The sequence below is a fragment of the Leucopleurus acutus genome (genome assembly GCF_964270905.1).
Source record: "Leucopleurus acutus genome assembly, chromosome: 11".
Classification (NCBI taxonomy): domain Eukaryota; kingdom Metazoa; phylum Chordata; class Mammalia; order Artiodactyla; family Delphinidae; genus Leucopleurus; species Leucopleurus acutus.
Genome location: NC_139152.1, coordinates 36,845,178 through 36,869,185, shown reverse-complemented (window position 1 = coordinate 36,869,185; position 24,008 = coordinate 36,845,178). Strand labels below are relative to the sequence as shown.

At 38.6% G+C, this 24,008-nt stretch overlaps 1 protein-coding gene across 1 annotated transcript in view; it reads left to right on the top strand.

Annotated features, from left to right (window-relative positions):
- The first annotated feature begins 16,384 nt into the window (after positions 1–16,384).
- NELL2 (neural EGFL like 2) overlaps positions 16,385–24,008 on the top strand; it is a 385,449-nt gene continuing 377,825 nt past the window's right edge. The window contains exons 1-3 of the mRNA XM_082850800.1: positions 16,385–16,452; positions 16,842–16,927; positions 17,368–17,496. Coding sequence (XP_082706926.1) covers positions 16,873–16,927; positions 17,368–17,496 — 184 coding nt within the window. The 5' untranslated portion in view covers positions 16,385–16,452; positions 16,842–16,872. The remainder of the gene's footprint in view (positions 16,453–16,841; positions 16,928–17,367; positions 17,497–24,008) is intronic.

Here is a 24,008-nt window from a genome sequence, read left to right as displayed (position 1 = left end):
ATTCCTGTACTCTTTATTTTATTCCTTTGGTAGATATGTCTATCCTTATCCCAATACCATGCCATCTTGATTACTGTAGCTTTATAGTATAATCTTGAAGTCAGTTAGCAGACATTTGGTCCAGTCCAAAACATCCATAAGAAATTTGTTCCATTCCAAAGGGTCTTTGATATTTGGTCCTATCCAAAATATCCATGAGCATATTTGGTTCATGTCAGGTGGTTTTGGAATAGCACCAAATATCAAGAAACTTTCCTTTTGGCATGAACCAAATGCCTCCGTGGTCGTTTTGGACAGGACCAAATATGACCAAATATCAAGGACCTTTTGGCATGGACCAAATGTCTTATGAACATTTTAGACAGGACAAAATGTCCTACAAGTTTGAAATGAAATAGTATAAATACTCCAATTTTATGCTTTTTCAGGCTTTTTAATTTTCCTTGCTTTTACATATAAATTTTATTTTTTTAAATTTATTTTTTTATTGAAGTATAGTTGATATACAATGTTGTGGTAATTACTGATGTACAGCAAAGTGACTCAGTTTTATATATATATATATATATATATATATATATATATATATATATATATAAAAAATACACTTTCTTTTTTATATTCTTTTCCATTATGATTTATCATAGGATATTGAATATAGTTCTATGTACTATACAGTAGGACGTTTTGTTTATCTATTATATATGTAAAAGCTTACACCTGCTAACCCCAACCTCCCACTTTGTCCCTCCCCCAACCCCTCCCCCTTGGCAACCACAAGTCTGTTCTCTATGTTCGTGAGTCTGTTTCTGTTTCATAGATAAGTTCATTTGTGTCATATTTTAGATTTTACATATAAGTGATATCATATGGTATTTGTCTTTCTCTTTCTGAATTACTTCACTTAATATGATAATCTCTATTTGCATACATGTTGCTGCAAATGGCATTATTTTGTTCTTTTTTATGGCTGAGTAGTAATCCATTGTATATTCCATATAAATTTTATAATTGGTTTGTCAATTGCTGCCAAAAAGCCTACTGAGATTTTGATTGTCTTGAATCTGTAGATACATGTGAGTATAATTGATACCTTAAAAATATTAAATCTTCTTATGAGTGAGCATGGTAAATCTTTTCATCCATTTAGGTCTTCTTTAATTTCACTCAGCAATATTTTGTAGTCTTCAGTGTAAAATCTTGTCTATATTTAGATTTATCCATTTTAATGCTATTATAAAATGGTATTGCTTTTTATTGATATTTTCAGTTATTACTTGCTTGCATGTAGAAACATAATTGGTTTCTGTATGTTGGCATTGTAACATTGCTAAACTCTCTTACTAATTCTACTAGCTTTTTTTCATAGATGCTTTGGGAATTTTTAAATGTAGATGACCAAATCATCTAGGGAAAAAATTATTTCTTCCTTTCCAATCTGAATGGCTTTTATTTCTTGGCTCATTGCATTGATTAGAAACTTCAACATATTTTTGTCTTGTTAATGTAGAATCTTTTAAAATATACTTTATTATACTGAGGAGGTTTCCTGCTACTTTTACTTTGCAGTGAGTTATTTATTTTATCATCAATAGTTGTTGAATTTTGTCAGATACTTTTCTTGCATCAATTGATATGATCACATAATTTATCCTCTTTAGATTGTAAATGTGATGGATTACATTGACTGATTAAAATATTGACTCAACCTTGCATTCCTGGGATGAACCCTACTTCACTGCAGTTTATTACTCTTTTTTATATTTTGGCAGATTTTATTTTTTAATATTTTATAGTGGATTCTACATGTATGTTCAAAAGATATATTTAGTATCCATGTTCAAAAGGTATATTTTGTATCTATGTTCCAATTTCCTTTTTTTGTTTTGTATTGTCTTTGTCTGGTTTTGGTATGAGTAATGCTAGTCTCATAAAAAGAGTTGGGAAATATTACCTCCTCTTCTATTTTCTGGAAGGTCTATGTGATAATGTTTGGTGGCATTTGGCATTGAAACCATCTGGAACTGGAGATTTCCATTGATTATGAGAGAGGAATGCAGGGAGTTTCTAAATATAATTGTGGATTTTCTTATTTCTTCCTTCAGTTCTGTTCACCATTTCTCTAGGGCTTCAAGTATTTTGAAGTTTTGCTATTAGGAGCATACACATACAGGATAGTTATGTCTTTTTTGTGAATTGACCATTTTATTTTTAGGTAATGTACCCCTTTCTCCTGGTAATTTTCTTTGCTCTAGATTTACTTTTTGTTATTAATATAGTCACTCCAACTTTCTTTTGATTCACCTTTACATTGTATATCTTTTCTTAATACTTTTACCTTAAATTTACCACATTATATTTGAAATGAGTATCTTTCAACAGCCCATAGTTGGGGTACATTTTTCAAGTCCATTCTGACAGTCTTGGTCTTTTAATGTTAATTGTTGGTTTTTTAGTCCATTTACATTTAATGCAATTGGGGTATGTTTGGATTTTGGTTTTCCATGTTATTATTTCTTTTCTCTTTGTTCCTTCTTTTATCTGTTCCTCTCAATCCTTTTCCTGTCTTCTTTTAATTTATCTGAACATTTTTTAATATTCCATTTTATTTTAATCTATTCTTTCTTTTAACTATATCTCTTTGTATAGGTTTTAAAATTAGTGTTCTGGAGAATACAATATACATACTTAACTTTTCACTGTCTACTTAGAGTCCATATGTTACCACTTCAGTTGGAATATAGAAACTTTTCTACCATATTGGTACCTTTATCCTCATCTCTTTATGTTGTGGTTGTCTTATGTATTAAATCTACAAACATTGAAACCCTTTTAGAGTACTTTAAAATATTTTCTTTCAATCATTATCGTAGCCAGAATAATGGCTCCCCAAATATGTCCATACTCTAATCCCCAGAACCTACGACTATGGCAAAGGAACCTTGTACAGGTGATTAAGGTTAAGTGCCTTCAGATGGAGAAATTATCCTAGATTATGAGGTAGCCCCAAAGTCATCATATACATCCCTAGAAGTTAAGGACCTTTCTGAGCTATAGTCAGAGAATCAGAGAGAATGCACTGTGTGAAGGACTTAGTCTGTTGTTACTGGCTTTGAGGATACGAGAAGGGGGAAATGAGCCAAGGAACACAGACACTCTCTAAAAGTTGCAAAACGTATGGAAAAGGATTCTCCTGCAGAAAGGAATACAGCCTTGTCAATGCTTTGAGCTTAGCCTATTGACTAGTGTCAGATTTATGACCTACAATACTGTAAGATCATAAATTTGTGTTATTTTAAATCACTAAGTTTGTGGTAATTTGTTATAGCATCAATAGGCAACTAACAAAACCATAAAACGTATTTTATAAGACTCAAGAGAAGAATTATCTGTTGTGTTTACCCAGATATTTACCATTTCTACTGCTATTTCATCATTACTGATATGCTGGTTGCCTTTCTATTATCATTTCCCTTCTGTCTGAAGGATTTCCTTTAGCAATTCTTTTAGGACAGGTTTTTTGGAAACCAGTTCTTATAGATTTTCTTAATCTGAGAGTACTTTCCCTTCATCCTTATTCCCGAAGGATATTTTCACCAGATATTGAATTCTGGGATGACAGAATTCTTTTGCGCACTTTAAAAAATGTTGTTCCCTTCCTTCTGGCCTGCATGGCTTCTGATGAGAAACCTGCATTCATTTAAACTGTTCCTTCCCTATAAATAACGTGTAATTTTTATCTGGTTGCTTTCAAAATTTTTTCTTTGTGATAGTTTTGTTTTTCTATTGTTTTCAGCAGTTTGATTATGATATGGTTGGCCATGGATTCCTTTGCATTTATCCTATTTGGAATTCACTGAGCTCCTTGAATCTGCTAAGTTTATGTCTTTCTCCAGATTAAGGAAGTCTAAGGCCATTATTTCTTTTTTTTTAATGTATATATATATATATTTTTTAATCGATTTTTATAGGAGTATAATTGCTTCACAATACTGTGTTAGTTTCTGCTGCACAACAAAGCGAATCAACCATATGCATACACGTGTCCCCATATCCCCTCCCTCTTGAGCCTCCCTCCCATCCTTCCTATCCCACCACTCTAGGTCATTGCAAAGCACTGAGCCAATCTCCCTGTGCTATGCGGCTGTTTCCCACCAGCCAACTCTTTTACATTCGGTAGTGTATATATGTCAATGCTACTCTCACTTCACCCCAGCTGCGCCCTCCCACCCCGTGTCCTCAAGTCCATTCTCTATGTCTAGCTCTTTATTCCTGCCCTGCAACTGACTTAATCAGTACCGTTTTTCTTTTCTGTTTTTTTAGATTCCATATATATGCGTTAGCATACGGTAGCTGTTTTTCTCTTTCTGACTTTCTTCACTCGGTATGACAGACTCTAGGTCCATCCACCTCACTACAAATAACTCAGTTTCATTTCTTTTTATGGCTGAGTAATATTCGATTGTATATATGTGCCACATCTTCTTTATCCATTCATCTCTGGATGGACATTTAGGTTGGTTCCATGTCCTGGCTATTGTAAATAGTGCTGCAATGAACATTGTGGTACATGACTTTTCCTGAATTATGGTTTTCTCTGAGTATATGCCCAGTAGTGGGATTGCTCTGTCATATGGTAGTTCTATTTTTAATTTTTTAAGGAACCTCCATACTGTTTTCCATAGTGGTTGTATCAATTTACATTCCCACCAACAGTGCAGGAGGGTTCCCTTTTCACCACACCCTTTCCAACATTTATTGTTTCTAGATTTTTTGATAATGGCCATTCTAACCAGCGTGAGGTGATACTTATTGTAGTTTTGATTTGCATTTCTCTAATAATTAGTGATGTTGAGCATCTTTTCATGTGCCTCTTCGCTACCTGTATGTCTTCCTTGGTGAAATGTCTATTTAGGTCTTCCACCCATTTTTTAACTGGATTGTTTGTTTTTTTGATGTTGAGCTCCATGAGCTGTTTGTATATTTTGGAGATTAATCCTTTGTCTGTTTCATTTGCAAATATTTTCTCCCATTCTGAGGGTTGTCTTGTTTGTGGTTTCCTTTGCTGTGCAAAACTTTTAAGTTTAATTAAGTCCCATTTGTTTATTTTTGTTTTTATTTCTGTTACTCTAGGAGGTGGGTCAAAAAAGGTCTTGCTGTAGTTTATGTCAAATAGTGTTCTTCCTATGTTTTTCTCTAAGAGCTTTATAGTGTCTGGTCTTACATTTAAGTCTTTACTCCATATGGAGTTTATTTTTGTGTATGTTGTTAGGTAGTGTTCTAATATCATTCTTTTACATGTAGCTGTCCAGTTTTCCCAGCATAAGAGGCTGTCTTTTCACCTTTGTATGTTCTTGCCTCCTTTGTTGTAAATTAGGTGCCCATATATGTGTGGGTTTATCTCTGGGAATTCTATCTTGTACCATTGATCTATATTTCTATGTTTGTGCCAGTACCATACTGTCTTGATTACTGTAGCTTTGTGGTATAGTTTGAAGTCTGGGAGCCTGATTCCTCCAACTCCATTTTTCTTTCTCAAGATTACTTTGGCTATTCGGGGTCTTTTGTGTTTCCATACAAATTAAAAATTTTTGTTCTAGTTCTGTGAAGAATGCTATTCATAGTTTGATAGGGATTGCATTGAATCTGTAGATTGCTTTGGGTAGTATAGTCATTTTCACAGTATTGATTCTTCCAATCCAAGAACATGGTATATTTCTCCATCTGTTTATGTTACCTTTGGTTTCTTTCATCAGTGTTTTATAGTTTTCTGAGTCTTTTGCCTCCTTAGGCAGGTTTATGCCTAGGTATTCTATTCTTTTTTTGCAGTGGTAAATGGGAATGTTTTCTTAATTTTTATTTCTGATTTTTTATTGTTGGTGTATAGGAATGCCAGAGATTTCTGTGCATTAATTTGGTATCGTGCAACGTTACCAAATTCATTGATTAGTTCTAGTAGTTTTCTGGTGGCAACTTTGGGATTTTCTATGTATAGTATCATGTCATCTGAAAACAGGGACAGTTTTACCTCTTCTTTTCCAATTTGTATTCCTTTTATATCTTTTTCATCTCTGATTGCCATGGCTAGGACTCCCAAAACTATGCTGAATAAGAGTGGCAAGAGTGGACATCTTGTCTTGTTCCTGATCTTAGAGGAAATGCTTTCAGTTTTTCACCATTGAGTATGATGCTTGCTGTGCGTTTGTCATATATGGCCTTTATTATGTTGAGGTAGGTTCCTTCTATGCCCATTTTCTGGAGAGTTTTTATCATAAATGGTGTTGAATTTTGCAAAAAGCTTTTTCTGCATCTATTGAGATGATCATGTGGTTTTTATTCCTTAATTTGTTAATGTGGTGTATCACATTGATTTGCATATATTGAAGAATCCTTGCATCCGTGGGATAAATCCCACTTGATCATGGTGTATGATCCTTTTAATATGCTGTTGGATTCTGTTTGCTAGTATTTTGTTCAGGATTTTTGCATCTATGTTCATCTGTGATATTGGTCTATAATTTTCTTTTTTTGTGATATCTTATTCTGGTTTTGGTATCAGGGTGATAGTGGCCTTGTAGAATGAGTTTGAGAGTGTTCCTCCCTCTGATATATTTTGGAAGAGTTTGAGAAGGATGGGTGTTAGCTCTTCTCTAAATATTTGATAAAATTCGCCTGTGAAGCCATCTGGTCCTGGCCTTTTGTTTGTTGGAAGATTTTTAGTCACGGTTTCAATTTCATTATTTGTGATAGGTCTGTTTATATTTTCTAATTCTTCCTTGTTCAGTCTTGGAAAATTGTACCTTTCCAAGAATTTGTCCATTTCTTCGTGGTTGTCCATTTTATTGGCATATAGTTGTTTATAGTGGTCTCTTACATCCTTTGTATTTCTGCAGTGTCAGTTGTGATTTCTCCTTTTTCATTTCTAATTTTATTGATTTGTGTCCTCTCCCTTTTTCTCATGATGAGCCTGGCTAATGGTTTATCAATTTTGTTTATCTTCTCAAAGAACCAGCTTTTAGTTTTTCTTGGTTTTTTTTTTTTTTTTTTTTTTTTTGCGGTACGCGGGACTCTCACTGTTGTGGCCTCTCCCGTTGTGGAGCACAGGCTCAGGATGCGCAGGCTCAGCGGCCATGGCTCACGGGCCCAGCCGCTCACAGCATGTGGGATCCTCCAGGACCGGGGCACGAACCCATGTCCCCTGCATCGGCAGGCGGACTCTCAACCACTGCACCACCAGGGAAGCCCCCAGCTTTTAGTTTTATTGCCCTTTGCTATTGTTTTCTTCATTTCTACTTCATTTATTTCTGCTCTGATCTTTATGATTTCATTCCTTCTACTGACTTTGGGTTTTCTTTGTTCTTCTTTCTCTAGTTGTTTTAAGTGTAGGGTTAGATTGTTTATTTGAGATATTTCTTGTTTCTTGAGGTGAGATTGAATTGCTATAAACTTCCCTCTTAGAACTGCTTTTGATGTGTCCCATAGGTTTTGGGTTGTCGTGTTTTCATTGTCATTTGTTTCAATGTATTATTTAATTTTCTTCTTTGATTTCTTCAGTGATCTCTTGGTTATTTAGTAGCACACTGTTTAGCCTCCATGTATTTGTGTTTTTTACAGTTTTTTTCCCTGTAATTGATTTCCAATCTCATAGCTTTGTGGTCAGAATAGATGCTTGATATGATTTCAGTTTTCTTAAATTTTCCGAGGCTTGATTTGTGACCCAAGGTGTGATCTATCCTGAAGAATGTTCCATGTGCACTTGAGAAGAAAGTGTATTCTGCCACTTTTGGGTGGAATGTTCTATAAATATCAATTAGATCTATCTGGTCTCTTGTGTCATTAAAGCTTGTGTTTCCTTATTTATTTTCTGTTTGGATAATATGTCCATTGGTGTAAGTGGGGTGTTAAAGTCCCCTACTATTATTGTGTTACTGTCCATTTCTCCTTTCATGGTCGTTAGCATTTGCCTTATGTACTGAGGTCCTCCTATGTTGGGTGCCTTAACATTTATAATTGTTATATCTTCTTCTTGGATTGATCATTATGTAGTGTCCCTCCTTATCTCATGTAACAGTCTTTATTTTAAAGTCTATTTTATCTGATACGAGTATTGCCACTCCAGCTTTCTTTTGATTTCCATTTGCATGGAATATCTTTTTCCATCCCTTCACTTTCAGTCTGTATGTATCCCTAGGTGTGAAGTGAGTCTCTTGTAGACAGCATATATATGGGTCTTGTTTTTGTATCCATTCAGTCTGTGTCTTTCGGTTGGGGCATTTAATCCATTTACATTCAAGTTTATTATCATTATGTATGTTCCTATTACCATTTTCCTAATTGTTTTGGGTTTGTTTTGTGGCTGTTTTTCTTCTCTTGTGTTTCCCACTTGGAGAAGTTTCTTTAGCATATGTTGCAAAGCTGGTTTGGTGGTATTGAATTCTCTTAGCTTTTGCTTGTCTGTCAAGGTTCTGACCTCTCCATCGAATCTGAATGAGATCCTTGCTGGGTGGAGTAATCTTGGTTTTAGGTTTTTCTCTTTCATCACTTTAAGTATATCCTGCCACTCCCTTCTGGCCTGCAGAGTTTCTGCTGAAAAATCAGCTGATAACCTATGGGGATTCCTTTGTATGTTATTTTTTGTTTTTCCCTTGCTGCTTTTAATATTTTTTCTTTGAATTTAATTTTTGTTAGTTTGATTAATATGTGTCTTGGTGTGTTTTTCCTAGAGTTTATCCTGTATGTGACTCTCTGTGCTTCCTGGATTTGGGTGACATTTCCTTTCCCATGTTAGGGAAGTTTTCAACTATAATCTCTTCAAATATTTTTTCAGACCCTTTCTTTTTCTCTTCTTCTTCTGGGATCCCTATAATTCGAATGTTGGTGCATCTAGTGTTGTCCCAGAGGTCTCTGAGACTGTCTTCAGTTCTTTTCATTCTTTTTTCTTTATTCTGCTTCTCAGCAGTTATTTCTACCATTTTGTCTTCCAGCTTACTTATTCATTCTTCTGCCTCAGTTATTCTGTTATTGATTCCTTCTAGTGTATTTTTCATTTCAGTTATTGTGTTCATCTCTGTTTGTTTGTTCTTTAGTTCTTCTAGATCTTTGTTAAACATTTCTTGTATTTTCTCAATCCGTGCCTCCATTCTATGTCTTGAGATTCTGGATCATCTTTACTATCATTACTCTGAATTCTTTTTCAGGTTGATTGCCTATTTCCTCTTCATTTATTTGGTCTTGTAGGTTTTCACCTTGCTCCTTCATGTGTGACTTATTTTTTTGCCATCTCATTTTTTTTTTTTTTTTTTTTTTTTATGAGTGGGATTGTGTTCCTGTTTTACTGGTTGTTTGGCCTGAGACTTCCAGCATTGGAGTTTGTAGACTATTTTTTAGAGCTGGGTCTTGGTGCTGATATGAGGAACTCCGTGAGACCTCACTCCAATGAATATTCCCTGGGGTCTGAGGTTCTCTGTTAGAGTGGTTCAGACTCGGAACTCCCACTGCATGAGCTTCAGCCCACCCCTGGGCTCGTGAATGAAGATCCTGCAAGCCCTGTGGAGCAGCCAAAAAAAAAAAAAAAAAAAAGAACAATAACAAAGTAAAAAATAAAATTAGAGTAGGAAACTAACAGATATGTTAGAAAGAATATAAAAATAAAAATATAGAAGAATCAACAACCAGAAGGTACACCAGTACCACAATAGTAAAAGAGAGGAGGGGAAAAAAAAAAGTAGGAGGGAAAGTCCTTGGCTGTCGAGGGCGGGGCCTTAGCAAAAGTGAGGTTTGGGCAGTGGGCGGGGCCAATACTCAGGACCCACAGGGCTGGAAAAGACCCTAGGGGCTGTGGGGGTTGGAGCTTAGTCTCAAGCAACAAAAAGGACCCAGGCATGCCCCCCACCCCTGGTCTCAGAGGGCAGGAGAGCTCACCTGGCAGCCTAGTAGGCTCCCATTCCCACGTTGGAGGGGAAATCACCCTCTGCTCTTCTCCTGCTCTTCCCAGAGGGCCCCTCCCACCTGCCTCTTCTGTTCTCCCCTCGGCCTCCTTCCTATGCCCCCAAAGACCCATGCGACCTGGAGGGGGCTTTGGAGGGCAGGGGATTGGCCTGGGAGCTCAGCAGGCTCCTTGGACCTGAGTGGGTGAGTCAAACACCCTTGGCTCCTTTCCCACTTCCTGGAGGGCCCCTGCTGCAGGCTTCTCCCTTCTGCATCTCCTGATCTCCCTGGCCTCCCTCCTATGCCCCCAGGACCCACGCAGCATGGATGGGGCTTGGAGGGGAGGCATTGGCTTGGGAGCTCAGCAGTCTCCCCGCCCAAGTTGGCCAGGCAATCATCCTCAGCTCCTCTCCCGCTCTTCCCAGCGAGTTCCTTCCACCTGCCTCTCCTGATCTCCCTGACCTCAAGGGCATCAATCCTGTCTGACCTCCACCTCTCCTCCCCACTCAGTCCCCCTGTGTCCTACCGGTTCACCTTGGGGTTCCTCCCATCTCCTTGGGCATGAGAGTCCCCTACTAGTGGTGGCAGGCGCCCTAGCTGTGGGGAGAAGCTAACTCTGCATTTTCCCACACTGCCATCTTGACTCTGCCTCTAGGCCATTATTTCTTGAAATACTTTTTTTGCTATTGAACTCTTTTTCCTCTCCTGGGACCCTAATAGCATTAAGGTTATTTTAATTTTGTCTCATAGATTTCTGTTGCTATATTCACTTAAAAATAAGCAACAACAACAAAAACAGTATAAAAGCAAAAACAGGAATCAACCAAACAAAAAACACTCTCTGTTGTTCAGATTGGATCATTTCAATTGATCTGTCTTCAAGCTCACTGACTCTTTCCTCTGTTATCTCCATTCTGCTACTGAGCCCATTCTAATGAGTTATTAAATTTCAGTTATTATGCTTTCCAGTTCTAAAATTTCCACTTTGTTCTTTTTTTATATCTTTTATTTAGTTGCTGCTACTTCCTATCTTTTTATTTGTTTCAAGAGTGTTTGCCCTTGTTTTATGGAGTATTTTTATAATAGCTTTTTAAATGTCTTTTTCAGATAGTTCCAACATCGTTGTCATCCTGGCATTGGTATCTGTTGATTTCATTTTTCTTACGTAAGTTGAAGTTTCCCTGGTTTTCCCTATGCCAAATAATTTCAGATTATATCTTGAACATTTGAATATGGTAAGTACTGTGAATTTTAAGTACCAGGGAGAATGTCAATTTTTTTTTAAAAGCAGGCAGTTGGCACAGTTGGGTTTAGACTGTCAGTTTTGACTAGCCTTCTTTGGAGAGATTTCAAAGACTTTGTAGTGTATTTAGATTTATCTCATGTGCGTACCACCCAGAGGCAGTCTGTGACTTGGGTGATGGTGTATTTCTTAGAATTACTCACTGTCACTGTGGTGGTACTTCAAACTCTGGTCTTCTTTCTCAATTTGCCTGCTACTACTTAATTTTCAGAGTCCTCAAATACTCCATGCATTCTGTCCAGGTTTGGTAGCATTAAGTGGGAGAGAGAGGCTGGGGTGTGCTTATTCCATCTCACCCAGGATTGGATTCTCATGCATGCTTTAATTCTTTAAAGCTTTTCACTCTTATTTGTTTAAATATTTCCAATAACACTATCTACTTCCATTCTCTCTAGTCTCTTATTTTACATCTCTAAGTAATTGTGTTTGGATCTTCTAATTGTAACTGTTCACATTTTCCATCTTTGTATCATTCTTGCCAGATTTTCAATAATATCTTCAGATCTCACTTTTTATTCCCAGGTTTTTTTGTTCTCTAATTTTCAGCTCTATTTTATCTGCTGCTTTTTCTTTTCCTTTTTTTTTTTTTTACATCTTTATTGGAGTATAATTGCTTTACAATGGTGTGTTAGTTTCTGCTTTATAACAAAGTGAATCAGTTATACATATACATATGTTCCCATATCTCTTCCCTCTTGTGTCTCCCTCCCTCCCACCCTCCCTATCCCACCCCTCTAGGTGGTCACAAAATACCAAGCTGATCTCCCTGTGCTATGCGGCTGCTTCCCACTAGCTATTTTACGTTTGGTAGTGTATATATGTCCATGCCACTCTCTCGCTTTGTCACAGCTTACCCTTCTCCCTCCCCATATCCTCAAGTCCATTTTCTAGTAGGTCTGTGTCTTTATTCCTGTCTTACCCCTAGGTTCTTCATGACATTTTTGTTTCCCTTAAATTCCATATATATGTGTTAGCATACAGTATTTGTCTTTCTCTTTCTGACTTACTTCACTCTGTATGACAAACTCTAGATCCATCCACTTCATTACAAATAGTTCAGTTTTGTTTCTTTTTATTGCTGAGTAATATTCCATTATATATATGTGCCACATCTTCTTTATCCATTCATCCAATGATGGACACTTAGGTTGTTTCCAACTCTGGGCTATTGTAAATAGAGCTGCAATTAATATTTTGGTACATGACTCTTTTTGAATTTCGGTTTTCTCAGGGCATATGCCCAGTAGTGGGATTGCTGAGTCATATGGTAGTTCTATTTGTAGTTTTTTAAGGAACCTCCATACTGTTCTCCATAGTGGCTGTACCAATTCACATTCCCACCTATCTGCTGCTTTTTCTAGCCAGTGTTTAAAAAAAATTTTTTTTAAATATGCTTTTTTGTCTAGAAGTTCTATTTGGTTTCCTTTGAAATCTGCCTAATATTTCCTCATACAGTTCTGTTCCTTCATTATTTTTTTCTATTCCTTAAAAAACTCCAGTCATTTAAAATATATTTTAAAATACTTTTTGATCATGTTTCTCTGATATTCTGAGTTCATGAGATTCTAATTCTCTTTTTTTTTGGTATGTTTGTCTCCTGACTCATTTTCATGGTATTTTACTTCAGTGCAATTTATTATTGCTATTGATATTATTGTTATTATTTAATTGTGATTATATCTTCATCAGAATTTTTTCTCTTATATGCCAGAAGTTGTGGAAGCTCCCTTAACGGAATTTTTACATTTGCTTCTTCAGGAGACTCTAGGGGTTTTGTTCTAATTTTATAATTTCTTATACCAGTGCAAATGTAATTTTGGACCATGTGCTTATAAGTGCCAAGGCTTGAGATTTGACATTTATTACAGGTGACTTTGTTTTCCACCTATGGTCATGTGCAGCTGGCAAGCATTCTTGTCAATTCTTGGGCCAATTTCTGCAAAATATATGTGTAATATAATCATTCATATCTCCCTATTTTTATTGGAGGGATCAGTAACATCTTCACATCTTCTGGCTTTGGCCATAATTTATTGTTTCCAGTTCTTGTGTGGATGGTAAAATCCTACCCCATTGTCTTAAGGCCCCTGCTGTGTCCGAAACCCTGTGTCCTACCCTCTCCCAATCATTGCATGAGTTACTCTTTTGTCTGCCAATTTTCAGCTATCTCTGCTTTCCCCTAGCATCTGGAAATTTTTTTCTTTCATTTTTTATGTAAAGTTCATCTATGAATAAAAAAATCTTGAAAATTTTATTTAGCTTTGTGATGTATTTATGAATAGAAGAGGATTCTCTCAGGGTCAGTAGAGTCTACCATTTTGACTGAACTTTACGTGGTTAGTATTTATATTAGTTTCCTGTGAATGCTGAAACGAATTACCACAAATTTAGTGATTAAAACAACAGAAATTTATTATCTTACAGTTCTGTAGTTCAGAAGTCTAAAACACATTTCACTGGGCTAAAATCAAGGTATTGGCAAGGTAGTATTCCTTTGTGTGTGTGTGTGTGTGTGTGTGTGTGTGTGTGTGTGTTGGGGGAGAGAGCATTATTATGCCTATCACAATGATTGTAAGCAAAACCTTTAACATTGTATAAAGGATCTGTTTAATACAGGAGACAATCACAACTTAAAGGGGTGAGGATAAAGGGACCAATATGGCGGTAAAATTTCTACGTTCCAATTCAAGAAGTAACACATGGACTTTAGAGTAGATGGTGAAAAGTATGTATATTGTATTCCCTACAACAGCAATTTAAAAAGCTACTCAGAATGGAGCTTCCTTAGTGGCACAGTGGTTGAGAGTCCGCCTACCGATGCAGGGGACGCGGGTTCGTGCCCCGGTCCGGGAGAGTCCCACATGCCGCGGAGCGGCTGGGCCCGTGAGCCATGGCCGCTGAGCCTGCGCGTCCGGAGCCTGTGCTCCGCAGCGGGAGAGGCCACAGCAGTGAGAGGCCCGCTTACCGCAAAAAAAAAAAAGCTACACCAAATGATATAGTTATAAGACATATAGATAAAATGGAATATTAAAAATACTGGCATTTAGTGGGTAAAGACCAGGGATGCTTTTAATCATCCTACAAGGCACAGGACAATCCTAACAAAGAGCTATCCAACCCTAAAATGTCAATAGCTCTAAGGTTGAAAACCTCTGCCCTAAATAATACAATGATTCACCTTTATTATGATTTGCTAAAGCTTTGCATTTCCATTTTATGGAAACAGCTCTTCTCTGTATTCATATTTTTAATGGTTTCCATAAATTTAATTAGGTCACATATTTACTCTAGCAGGTTCAACTGGATTAATTCTGGATACAAAATACCACTCTTCTGGAGGGAGCATAAGCACGTGTGACAAGTTTACTAACCCCCAGCTTTCAGCATGTCATAGGTGAGAGTCAGAGATTGGCGAGTACCCCTGATTCTATGATTTGGTTGAGTGCAAGTAGGATAGGAGAACGTCTATATGTTAATATGTGTGCATATGTATATTTACTTTTCCCTCTCATTTTATGTTTCAATTTTTAATGTAACTTTTGTAGATACTTATTACAATTCATTATTTTGGTTGTACTTCTATAGAAAGATTTTTAATTTCATGGTGAATAATTTCCTTTGAATTAATTCAATTCAATTACATTAATTTCATTTTGTGTAGTTTTGCAAATTTACAAAGTTACATAAAACAATATTTCATCACATATATGTACTGGAATACTTCTCAAAGTTTACAAAATTACAGATAGAATCAAATGGGAAAACTGACAAGGAGAGATCATTAAAACTTAATTTGGAAAAGCTTACAGATTCTGATTTTTTCCCTTAAACATTCCAAGGACAGAGCTAAATATGTTCCCCTCATCCCATTATAGTATAACATAGTACATATTGCTCTACTGGAGCCTCAGACTCTACCCAGTAGGTATTTTGGTAACTAGCTGGGTAGGATCCTTTTGGAGAATTCAGAATCTACTTGTTTGGATGGAAAGTTAAGAAACTCAGTTGATCTTTGTACAGATTAACAATTTAATCGCTTTTGAAACTTACTTTTTCAGTATGGGACTTTAATGTCATTATTCAAAATTTACCTCAAAATTTAAGGGCTATGGAATACTATATGCTGTAAACCTCAAGTATACCTTTGCCTGCTGAGAATTAGATCTCAAATGACCTCACTGTTATGGTTTCGGTGCATACGGTGAAGGGTGGGTAGAGCCTGCGTGAGTGTGGTCAATGATGGGGTGGCTCTTCTCTCTTGCCCAGGCTCTGTAGTCGTCTTCTGCTCGTTTCTCTGCCCCTCGACCCCAATCGCCCGTGTGTGTCATTATCTATCGATCATCCATCCATCTATCTATCTATCTATCTATCTATCTATCTATCTATCTATCTATCTATCTATCTATCTATCATCACCTTTTATCTCTTCTTTTCGGGATGGGCAGGCACGCTGACTCTGTTGGCCTTGCCTCCTGCTGTCCTGGAGCACCAGAGCCCGGGTCCGGGCGCTGTGTTTGGCAGGGCGCGCGCGAAGTCCCGGAGCTGTCCAGCAGTTCCTGGCTAAGTTCTCCACTGCGCTCTCTGCACTGGGGAAGCTCTCCAGCGCCCCGCCCCGGCTAGAGAACCTCTCCCGCAGAGCTCCCAGGGCTTCCCAGGCTCGCCACCCGTCTCCGTCAGTTTCTCTCTACTTCCAGCCCCACCACGGGAGTCTAGCTTGGCTTCGCAGTCTTCCTCCGCAACCCCCCGAGAGGGAGTCCCCTCTCTAGTCCCCGAGGTTGCGCGACTGTATGCGGGCTTCCCGCCTTTGCCTAAAGGGCGGGCGAGTGCGTCTCCTTCTAGCCTCGCCTTCTGCGATTGGGTGATCCTTTCTCTCTCAGTCTTTCTAGACAGGCGCCCGAAATCTCGGGGTGAGAGCAAAGACCGCCCATCAACTTAGCACCTTGAAATAGAATCTTTCGATCCCGAAGGAGGTTGGCGTTGCCGGGGTCGGCGGGAGAGGAAGAAGGAGGGCGGAGGCTGCAACGGCTCCGGGGCTCGCTAGACGGGGCTTGGAGACCGAGGAGCCCGTGCGGGAGAGGGACACGGGGCGCGGGGCCTCGCCCTCGGGCTCCCTCCCTTCTTCCTCTCTCCCCGCCTCCCGGCCCGCCCCTCCCTCTCCGAAGAGCCGTCTCTCCTCCGCGTGTCTCCGAGCGCTCTCTCCATTGTCTCTGCCTTTACAACAGGTTCGGGCGGGGGTGAAGACAGGCGGGTGCGGGGCCGCCCCAGCCCCGGCTTTCTTGGGGCGGCCTTCCTTCCTCCGGGTGTGAGTGCCTTCGGCTGCTTTGATTCGGCTCCGGAGCTAATTCCCCGGCGGAGCAGCCCCCGGCGAGTCCGACCCCTCCCTCAGGGCCGCCTCCCAGCCCGCGCCCCGCCGCCTGGGTCTGCGTGTGGGAATGATGTGCGCGTTGGAGGGTCTAAGTTCTTCACGCGCCTGGGGGGTCCTCCCTTTTTTTTCTTAGGCAACCAAATCGTACTCCTCTTACTAATCAGTAAATCCAAGGCAGCGGCAGGAAAGACAAACGCTGTCTTTCCCGCTTGATTCCAAGAACCTCTTCGATTTTTATTTTTAAAGAGGGAGACGATGGACTGAGCAGATCCACACCATGGAGTCTCGGGTCTTACTGAGAACATTCTGTTTGCTCTTCGGTCTCGGAGCAGGTGAGTGGCCTCAGAGCTGGGGCGGGAGAAGGGATGGCCCCCGCCTCTGGGCAGCCCGAGCTGCCTGGGGACGCCTCGCTCTTCCTCCACCTGAAGTAGGTCTGGAGTGGGAAGCTTGGAGTAGGGGGTGGGTTTGGATTTGGATGTTTTTCTGTGCTTGTCTTGGAGACAGCAGGGCGGGTCACACCCCTAGTCCAGGGTCTGAGGGCCAAGGGGAACTTTGCACCGAGAGGGGTTTAAAGTAGGTCACGGAAATGGGACTGGGTGCTCTGCTCTTTAAATCTTGATTGCTGATCTCAGGTAAGGCAGCGGAGGGAGTCGCCTCTTGTCAGTTTCCAATATTGTCTCTAAGACGCGGTTCTTTGCTGCCTTGGAGGAAGAGACTTATATTTTGATGGAGGTTTTTCTTTCTTTCCTCCTCCCTCCCCCACTCCCACCAGTCTGGGGGCTTGGTGTGGATCCCTCCCAACAGATTGACGTCTTAACGGAGTTAGGACTTGGGGAGTCCACGACCGGAGTGCGCCAGGTCCCCGGGCTACATAATGGGACGAAAGCCTTTCTTTTTCAAGGTAAGAGGCGCGTGCTCAGTCCCCAGTGTGGTTTCAGTTCGGATAACCCCGGGAGGAGCTGGCCTGACCGCTCTTCATAACTTCTGTTTTGCCTCATGGATGACATCTGAGCTGAGATGTGGAGGGGTCAGTGTGAAATACACACACCTTCCATCTCTTTTTAAGTGGCTTGGTTTCTCTCTTCCCCCGCCCCCTCCTCTTTCTTACTTTGTACTCTTGCCAGTTCTAATGGATAGTCCCTTAATTACTGTACAGAAACTCCGATGGCAGATGGTTGATTTTGGAGTCTGAGTAACAATAAATTATAACACAAACGCCTCATTTGGGTGAAATTGATTTAGGTAGGGAATAGGGTAGCTTAATCTTAGTTAAGACACTGATCTCTGAAAGTTTCAAGTACAGTGGTGCCCAGTTGCAGAGGAATTTCTTTATGTGGGTAGCTTTGTGGAAAAATTAATATCTTTCAATAGTTTTAACTACTGTATGTCACAAACACACTATATTTGAGACAGGATTCCTCACTGAAAGATAATGATTCTTCTCCATCAATGATAGGAGAAAGGAAATAATATTCTCTTAAAAATTATTTTGAAAATATTTCAAATAAATGTTAATTCAAAAGTATACTTTGTCTCACCATTAATCGCGTACTTAGGATTTTTAAACTTTTCTTTTGAAGTCAGTGGACTTTGGCTATGCACAAGTGTCTACATTTAAATTTATATTTAGGTGTGTTATGTAGTCAGAGCAAATTCCAATGCATCGATCCTTCAGCTTTGATTTACCAACCTTTTTGAAGACTGCTTGGTTTGTGGGAAGGTGCTGTAGCATGAGCTTCTAAAAGGTAGCTAAACACATACAGAAAGACTAGTTTCACATGTGGTAAAGTACAGATGAAGGCAAAAGAGAAATGGAATTTGGTTTAACATATTTGATGGACTGACTAAAGCATCTTCTCCCCACCCCACCCAGTTTTTCTTTTGTGATTTCGGTGCTGTGGCTTCAAAAAAAGTGCAACTCATAATTACTAAGGAGTTGGATATGCAAAATAAAACCACTTCAGCAAATTTGCCACCAAGAAATAGGCATAAAATAAAACTTGAGTGTTTCTGTAGTGGTGTTGTTGCGTGGTATAGCCAGTATGTGTCACCATGGACAGTAACACCAAAGCTTACAGTTGGAAAAGGAGGAAATTGACATGTGTTGCATTTATTTAAAGCAAGTTTACTCTTACAATAAGTTAAAAGCAATTTTCTGTTTTAATTATGGTGAGCCCACTAAATGCTGTTATTGTGAGGGATATTCGTGATAATATTTTATTTACTTAGAGTTCTTTTTTTTGGTGGGGAGTGGGGGTGTGATTTGGATATTGACTCCTTTAACAACAATGACCAAATCTAATAAAGGAAATAAGACTTAGACCGTCAGCAAAATTCACAGAGCAGAATAAAAGTGTCATTAGAATTAAGCTTCTGTTTTTCTCTTTTTCTTCTTCTCCTTTTTTTTCCAATCTCTGAGTTTTCAATCCCTGTGAGCTGGAAACAAAATTACTTCAGGGCTGCCAATTTGATTAAGTGGAAAGCTTTACAGAAGCTAAAGCTCCTGATAAACAAATGGCGTTGAAGTGCCCTTAAAATTTCCAAAGGTCCTTTAAATTATATTGGTGTTCTTCTTGTCTTTCTCTGAAGACCGTCTGAGCTGTCACAAATAGAAACCTTCAGGACTGTACATTTTATGTTCTAATGCTAGACAATTTCTAGGAAATAGTCTCAAGGCACCAATGTCTTCTCCTGGTTAAATTTTTATAAGAAATGTTTAGGATTCATTTTTATTTAAATTGCCAGTTCTTCAAGGTAGGCATTGTGTTGTGAATGAATTGGCCATACTTAGTACATATCAGTGCACACCGATGAATTGTTTTGTTTCCTTGTTGGTACCAAGCACAATATTTAGACAGAGTAAATGCCTGACAAATATAGTGTTTGAGATTTGGAGGTGTAAAGTTTTATTTCATGCCAAATTATGCACCTTATTTCATATAGCCAATCAATCAGCAAGTATTTGCTACCTGCTGTGTTCTCAGTAGGCATGTATTACTGATGTGTTTATTATGCTCTAATGATTTCTTTGATTCTCAGATTTAGATTATAAAATTGACAATAGGTAGACCTTTGGCCCTGCTTGATAGTTTTGCATTACCTTGGAAAGGTCTTTTCTCTGCTATTAGAATGTGGAAACTGTTTTTAAGAAGTCAGTTCTGGGCTTTGCTGGGATTACATGGATTTTAGAGAGACAAAAGCTTTCAGCCTCTGAAGATTTTATGGATTCGCTTTATAGTGAATTGAGGGTGCGGCGGATATTTTTGTATAGTCTTCAAAATGGCATAGCAGGAATAGTAACACATTACAAACCTGTGAGGTGCTCTCAGATTTCACATAAACCTATCAGATATGTTACTTTGTGCTATCAGATACGTTCCAAATAGATGGAAGAGCTTTTTGAACCATCAAATCTCTCTATCTTCTTTTGTCTCTTATCTTTAAAGAAATCTCAACATACAATTTCCCAATGATTTTTGCTCATTTAATATTGCGTCTCCATTTAGCTAGTTCATTCTTCTCTTTATTGTTTTTTTAATATGCTTATAATTCAGTACTTTTAGAAACTAGTTTTTGTAAATTATTGTACACTAAGAATCTATTACTTAATAACTATTATATTCATTACATATGTATAATAAAAGGAAGTAGAAATGTATTTCAAAGTCATACCTGATTTTTGTTATATATTGCATCACTAAAATTGTTCTGTTGTTGTTGAAATTTGGTTTACAGTTGCTTTGGGAATTGAAGTAATAAGATGCTAAATTAGATCATCTTTTGATACATGTGGCTTTTGATCTGTGCCAATTATACTTTTCAAAAGAAAAAAGTGACCAGGCAACAGTTTGGAATCTATATCAAGATCTTCCATGTATTTCTAGCTACAGTCTGACTGATAGACACAAAAATACACTTATGGTTTTAAAAAATAGAGGACCAGGTTCTGACAGTCAAAAGACCTATGAAAGGTGGTAAAGAATTCTGAAATGTTAAGGGCTACTGCAATTATAAATAGAATTCTACCAACCTTGTTTAAAGTCTAGGGAATATTCTTCCAGATAATGATTATAATAATCTTTCCTGTTTATACATGAGACACCAAGAATGAGAGAATACAGAAGCATAGTTCTAGGACTTTCTAACATGATTTTTAGATCTTTGGTTTTAACATTTTGTCTGGCCAGGTTCCCAAACTAGATAGTTTCCTCTGTTGGTTTAATAAAGTTTCTTCTAAGATGTTCACAGATTTTATAATGTCACTTATCCCCACGAGAGAAGTAGATAAAATCAAAGCATTTTTTTCCCCCCGAGTTGGTCATTGGGAAATAAATATTTAGTAATTATTTTTAAAGAACTTTAAGATGTTAAAGGAAAAAAAATGTTCACAAGTCTACCTTATGCCAGTATTTGAAAACAGGAATGAAATTGGGCATTTGGTGGTGAGTCATTGGCTTGACTAGGCAACGGTAACTGCATTAAGGAAAGTGAGGTGGCAGTGAGTACTTTTCTTCAGTATGAAGATCAGAGAGTATCTGTGGACTTAGAGACAATGGTCATTTTGATGCCGCATTAGAATAGAATAACACAATGACTGTGGGCTTTGAAGAGATGGGCTTTGAAACCAGTTAGACCCAAGTGGAATTTCATTAGTTGTGTTTCTATGGTGAAGTTACTTAATTTCTATGAGCTTCAGTACCCTAAATTATAAAATTAATGTTATGAAGAATTTTTTTGTGCACCTATTCTGCTAGGTGTTGGCCTATAACAAATGAAGTTAGAACTTTACTTTCATAGTGCCTTAAAAATAGTCATTAAACAAACAATTACACAGATAATAATTTCATCACTGTTAAGATAAATGATATGAAGAGAAGCTAAGGATGTAATGGGAATCTACATTCTTGTTTAGGGAGTCACAGGATCAAGGAAACTGCCTTTGAAGGAGAGTCATTTAAGCTGATAGCCAAAGGATACATAAGAGTAGTCTGGGGAAGAGGCGCTGCGGGGATTCAGAAAGGAAGAGTAACACAGGCAAAGGAAATAGCGTGAGCAAAGATCCTGACCTGAAATGAGCATGGTGCACTTGAGAAAATGGAAGAAATCCAGAGTAGTGGAAATGTAAGTGTTATGATAAGAAATGAAGCAAACAAAGAAAGCACGGATCAGTTTACACAGTAGATCATATTTATACAGAAGAATTGAAAATTTATCATTATACAATATATACTGTGGTGGGCAGAATAATAGTCCCTCAAAGATGTTCACGTCCTGAGCCTAGGAACGGAGAATATGTTGTGTTACATGTCAAGGGGGAATTAAGGTTGCAAATCTTGGATGATCTGGGTAGGCCTCATGTAATCACAAAGGTCCTTTAAATCTGGAAGAGGGAGGTAGAAGAGTCAGTGTCAGAGTGATGCAAAGAAGAATGACTAGACCTGCCATTCATTGCTGGCTTTGAAGATAAAAGTGGGCCATGGCCAAAGCATGTGGGCAGTCTCCAGAATTTAGAAAAGCAAGAAAACAGATTTTCATTTAGTGTGTCCAGAAGGAACACAGCATAGCTGACACCTTGATTTTAGCCCAGTGAGATACAATTTGAACTTCTGACCTCCAGAGATGTGAGATAATAAATTTGTGTTGATTTAAGCCAGTTTTGTGTGTGGTGATTTGTTACAGCAGCAATAGGAAACTAATACAGATTTTGATTCATGGAAGTGGGGATGCTGTAAGAAATACCTAAAACTGTGGAAGTGGCTTTGAAATTGGGCAATAGGCATAAGCTGGAAGAATTTTGAGGGACATGATAAAAAAGGCTAGATTGCCTTGAATAGACTGTTAGTAGAAATATGGACATTGGCGATTCTACTAGTGAAGATTCAGAAGAAGATGGAACATGGTAAACACAACCCAAATCACCTTTGAGAATACCTAAACTGTCATGAACAGACTATTTGTAGAAATGTGGACATTAAAGGCAATGTTAGTGAGGGCTCAGATAGAAATCAGGAACATGTTATTGGAAACTAGAGGAAAGGATATCCTTGTTATATAGTGGCAGAAAGCTTAGCTGAATTCTGCCCTGCAGTTATGTAGAAAGCAAGACTTGTAAACATGAGTTTATATATGTAGCTGAGGTGATATATATGCAAAGTTTTAAAGGTGCAGCCTGGCTTTTTCTTGCTGCTTATAGTAAAATGTGAAAGGAGAGAGATAGATTGAGAGAAGAACTGTTAGGCAAGAAAGGAACCAGAACTTGGTATTTGAGAAATTCTTAACATATCCAGATTGCAAAATATGCTAAAATTAGGAGATTCACTGGCAGGAAAGCCTACTCAGGAGAGAAAGCCAATAGTGTGGTCTAAAAACCTTTTGCTAGTGCCTTAGAAGTAAGGTCAGAGTATTCAGTCACATAGAGGGCACTTTGAAGAAATGGAACGTGTGACTCATGTATTCCCTCAGACAACTCAGTGGAAACCTGTAATAGAGATGGATTTATCCAGGAAATATTTGTGGAGGAGCCTGTTGTTTAATGGAGTAAATCTCTATGACGCATGTGGGAGACCCACAAGGTTCTTGAGAAAACCATACCAGCAATAACCCTCCTGGCTTAACCTGAAAGGGCAAGTGAGAAGATGTAATGAAAGAAGGTTGTTGGGTCCCCAAAATTCTACAAGCAAGAAATAGGCTGGTTAAATTACTCAGCTGCAAACATGTGCCACCTTTCATGGGCAGAATTGAGAGCCCAGAAGACAGAGCTTAGAGCCTAGAGGGTGGAGCCAAGAATCACAGAGGATTATTCGCAGATCTTAAAACCAAATGCAGTTTACATGGCTGGATTTCAAAATTGCATGGATCTGGTGTCTAATTTTTTTAACTTCCATTTTCTCCCTTTTTGAATGTGGATGTCTATAACTGTTATCCTATTTCTATCCCACCATTTTATTTGGGGAGCAGTTAACTTGTTTCTTGAGTTTTACAGGTTTACAGATGAGAGAAATTGTGTCCCAGGATGGATAATACCCAAAGTCTCTTTTTTTTTTTGTGATACGCGGGCCTTTCACTGTTGTGGCCTCTCCCGTTGCGGAGCACAGGCTCTGTACACGCAGGCTCAGCAGCCATGGCTCACGGGCCCAGCCGCTCCACGGCATGCGGGATCTTCCCGGACTGGGGCATGAACCCGTGTCCCCTGCATCAGCAGGCGGGCTTTCAACCACTGCGCCACCAGGGAAGCCCCCAAAGTCTCATTTATACCTGATTTAGATGATGAGGTTTAGGGCTTTTGAATTGATAAGATTTAGACCAGATTTTAAACTTTGGGTTGATGTTCTAATGGGTTGAGACTTTGGGATAGAGTAAATGTGTTTTGCCTGTGGGATGGTTATAAATCTTGCTGAAGGACAGATTATGGTA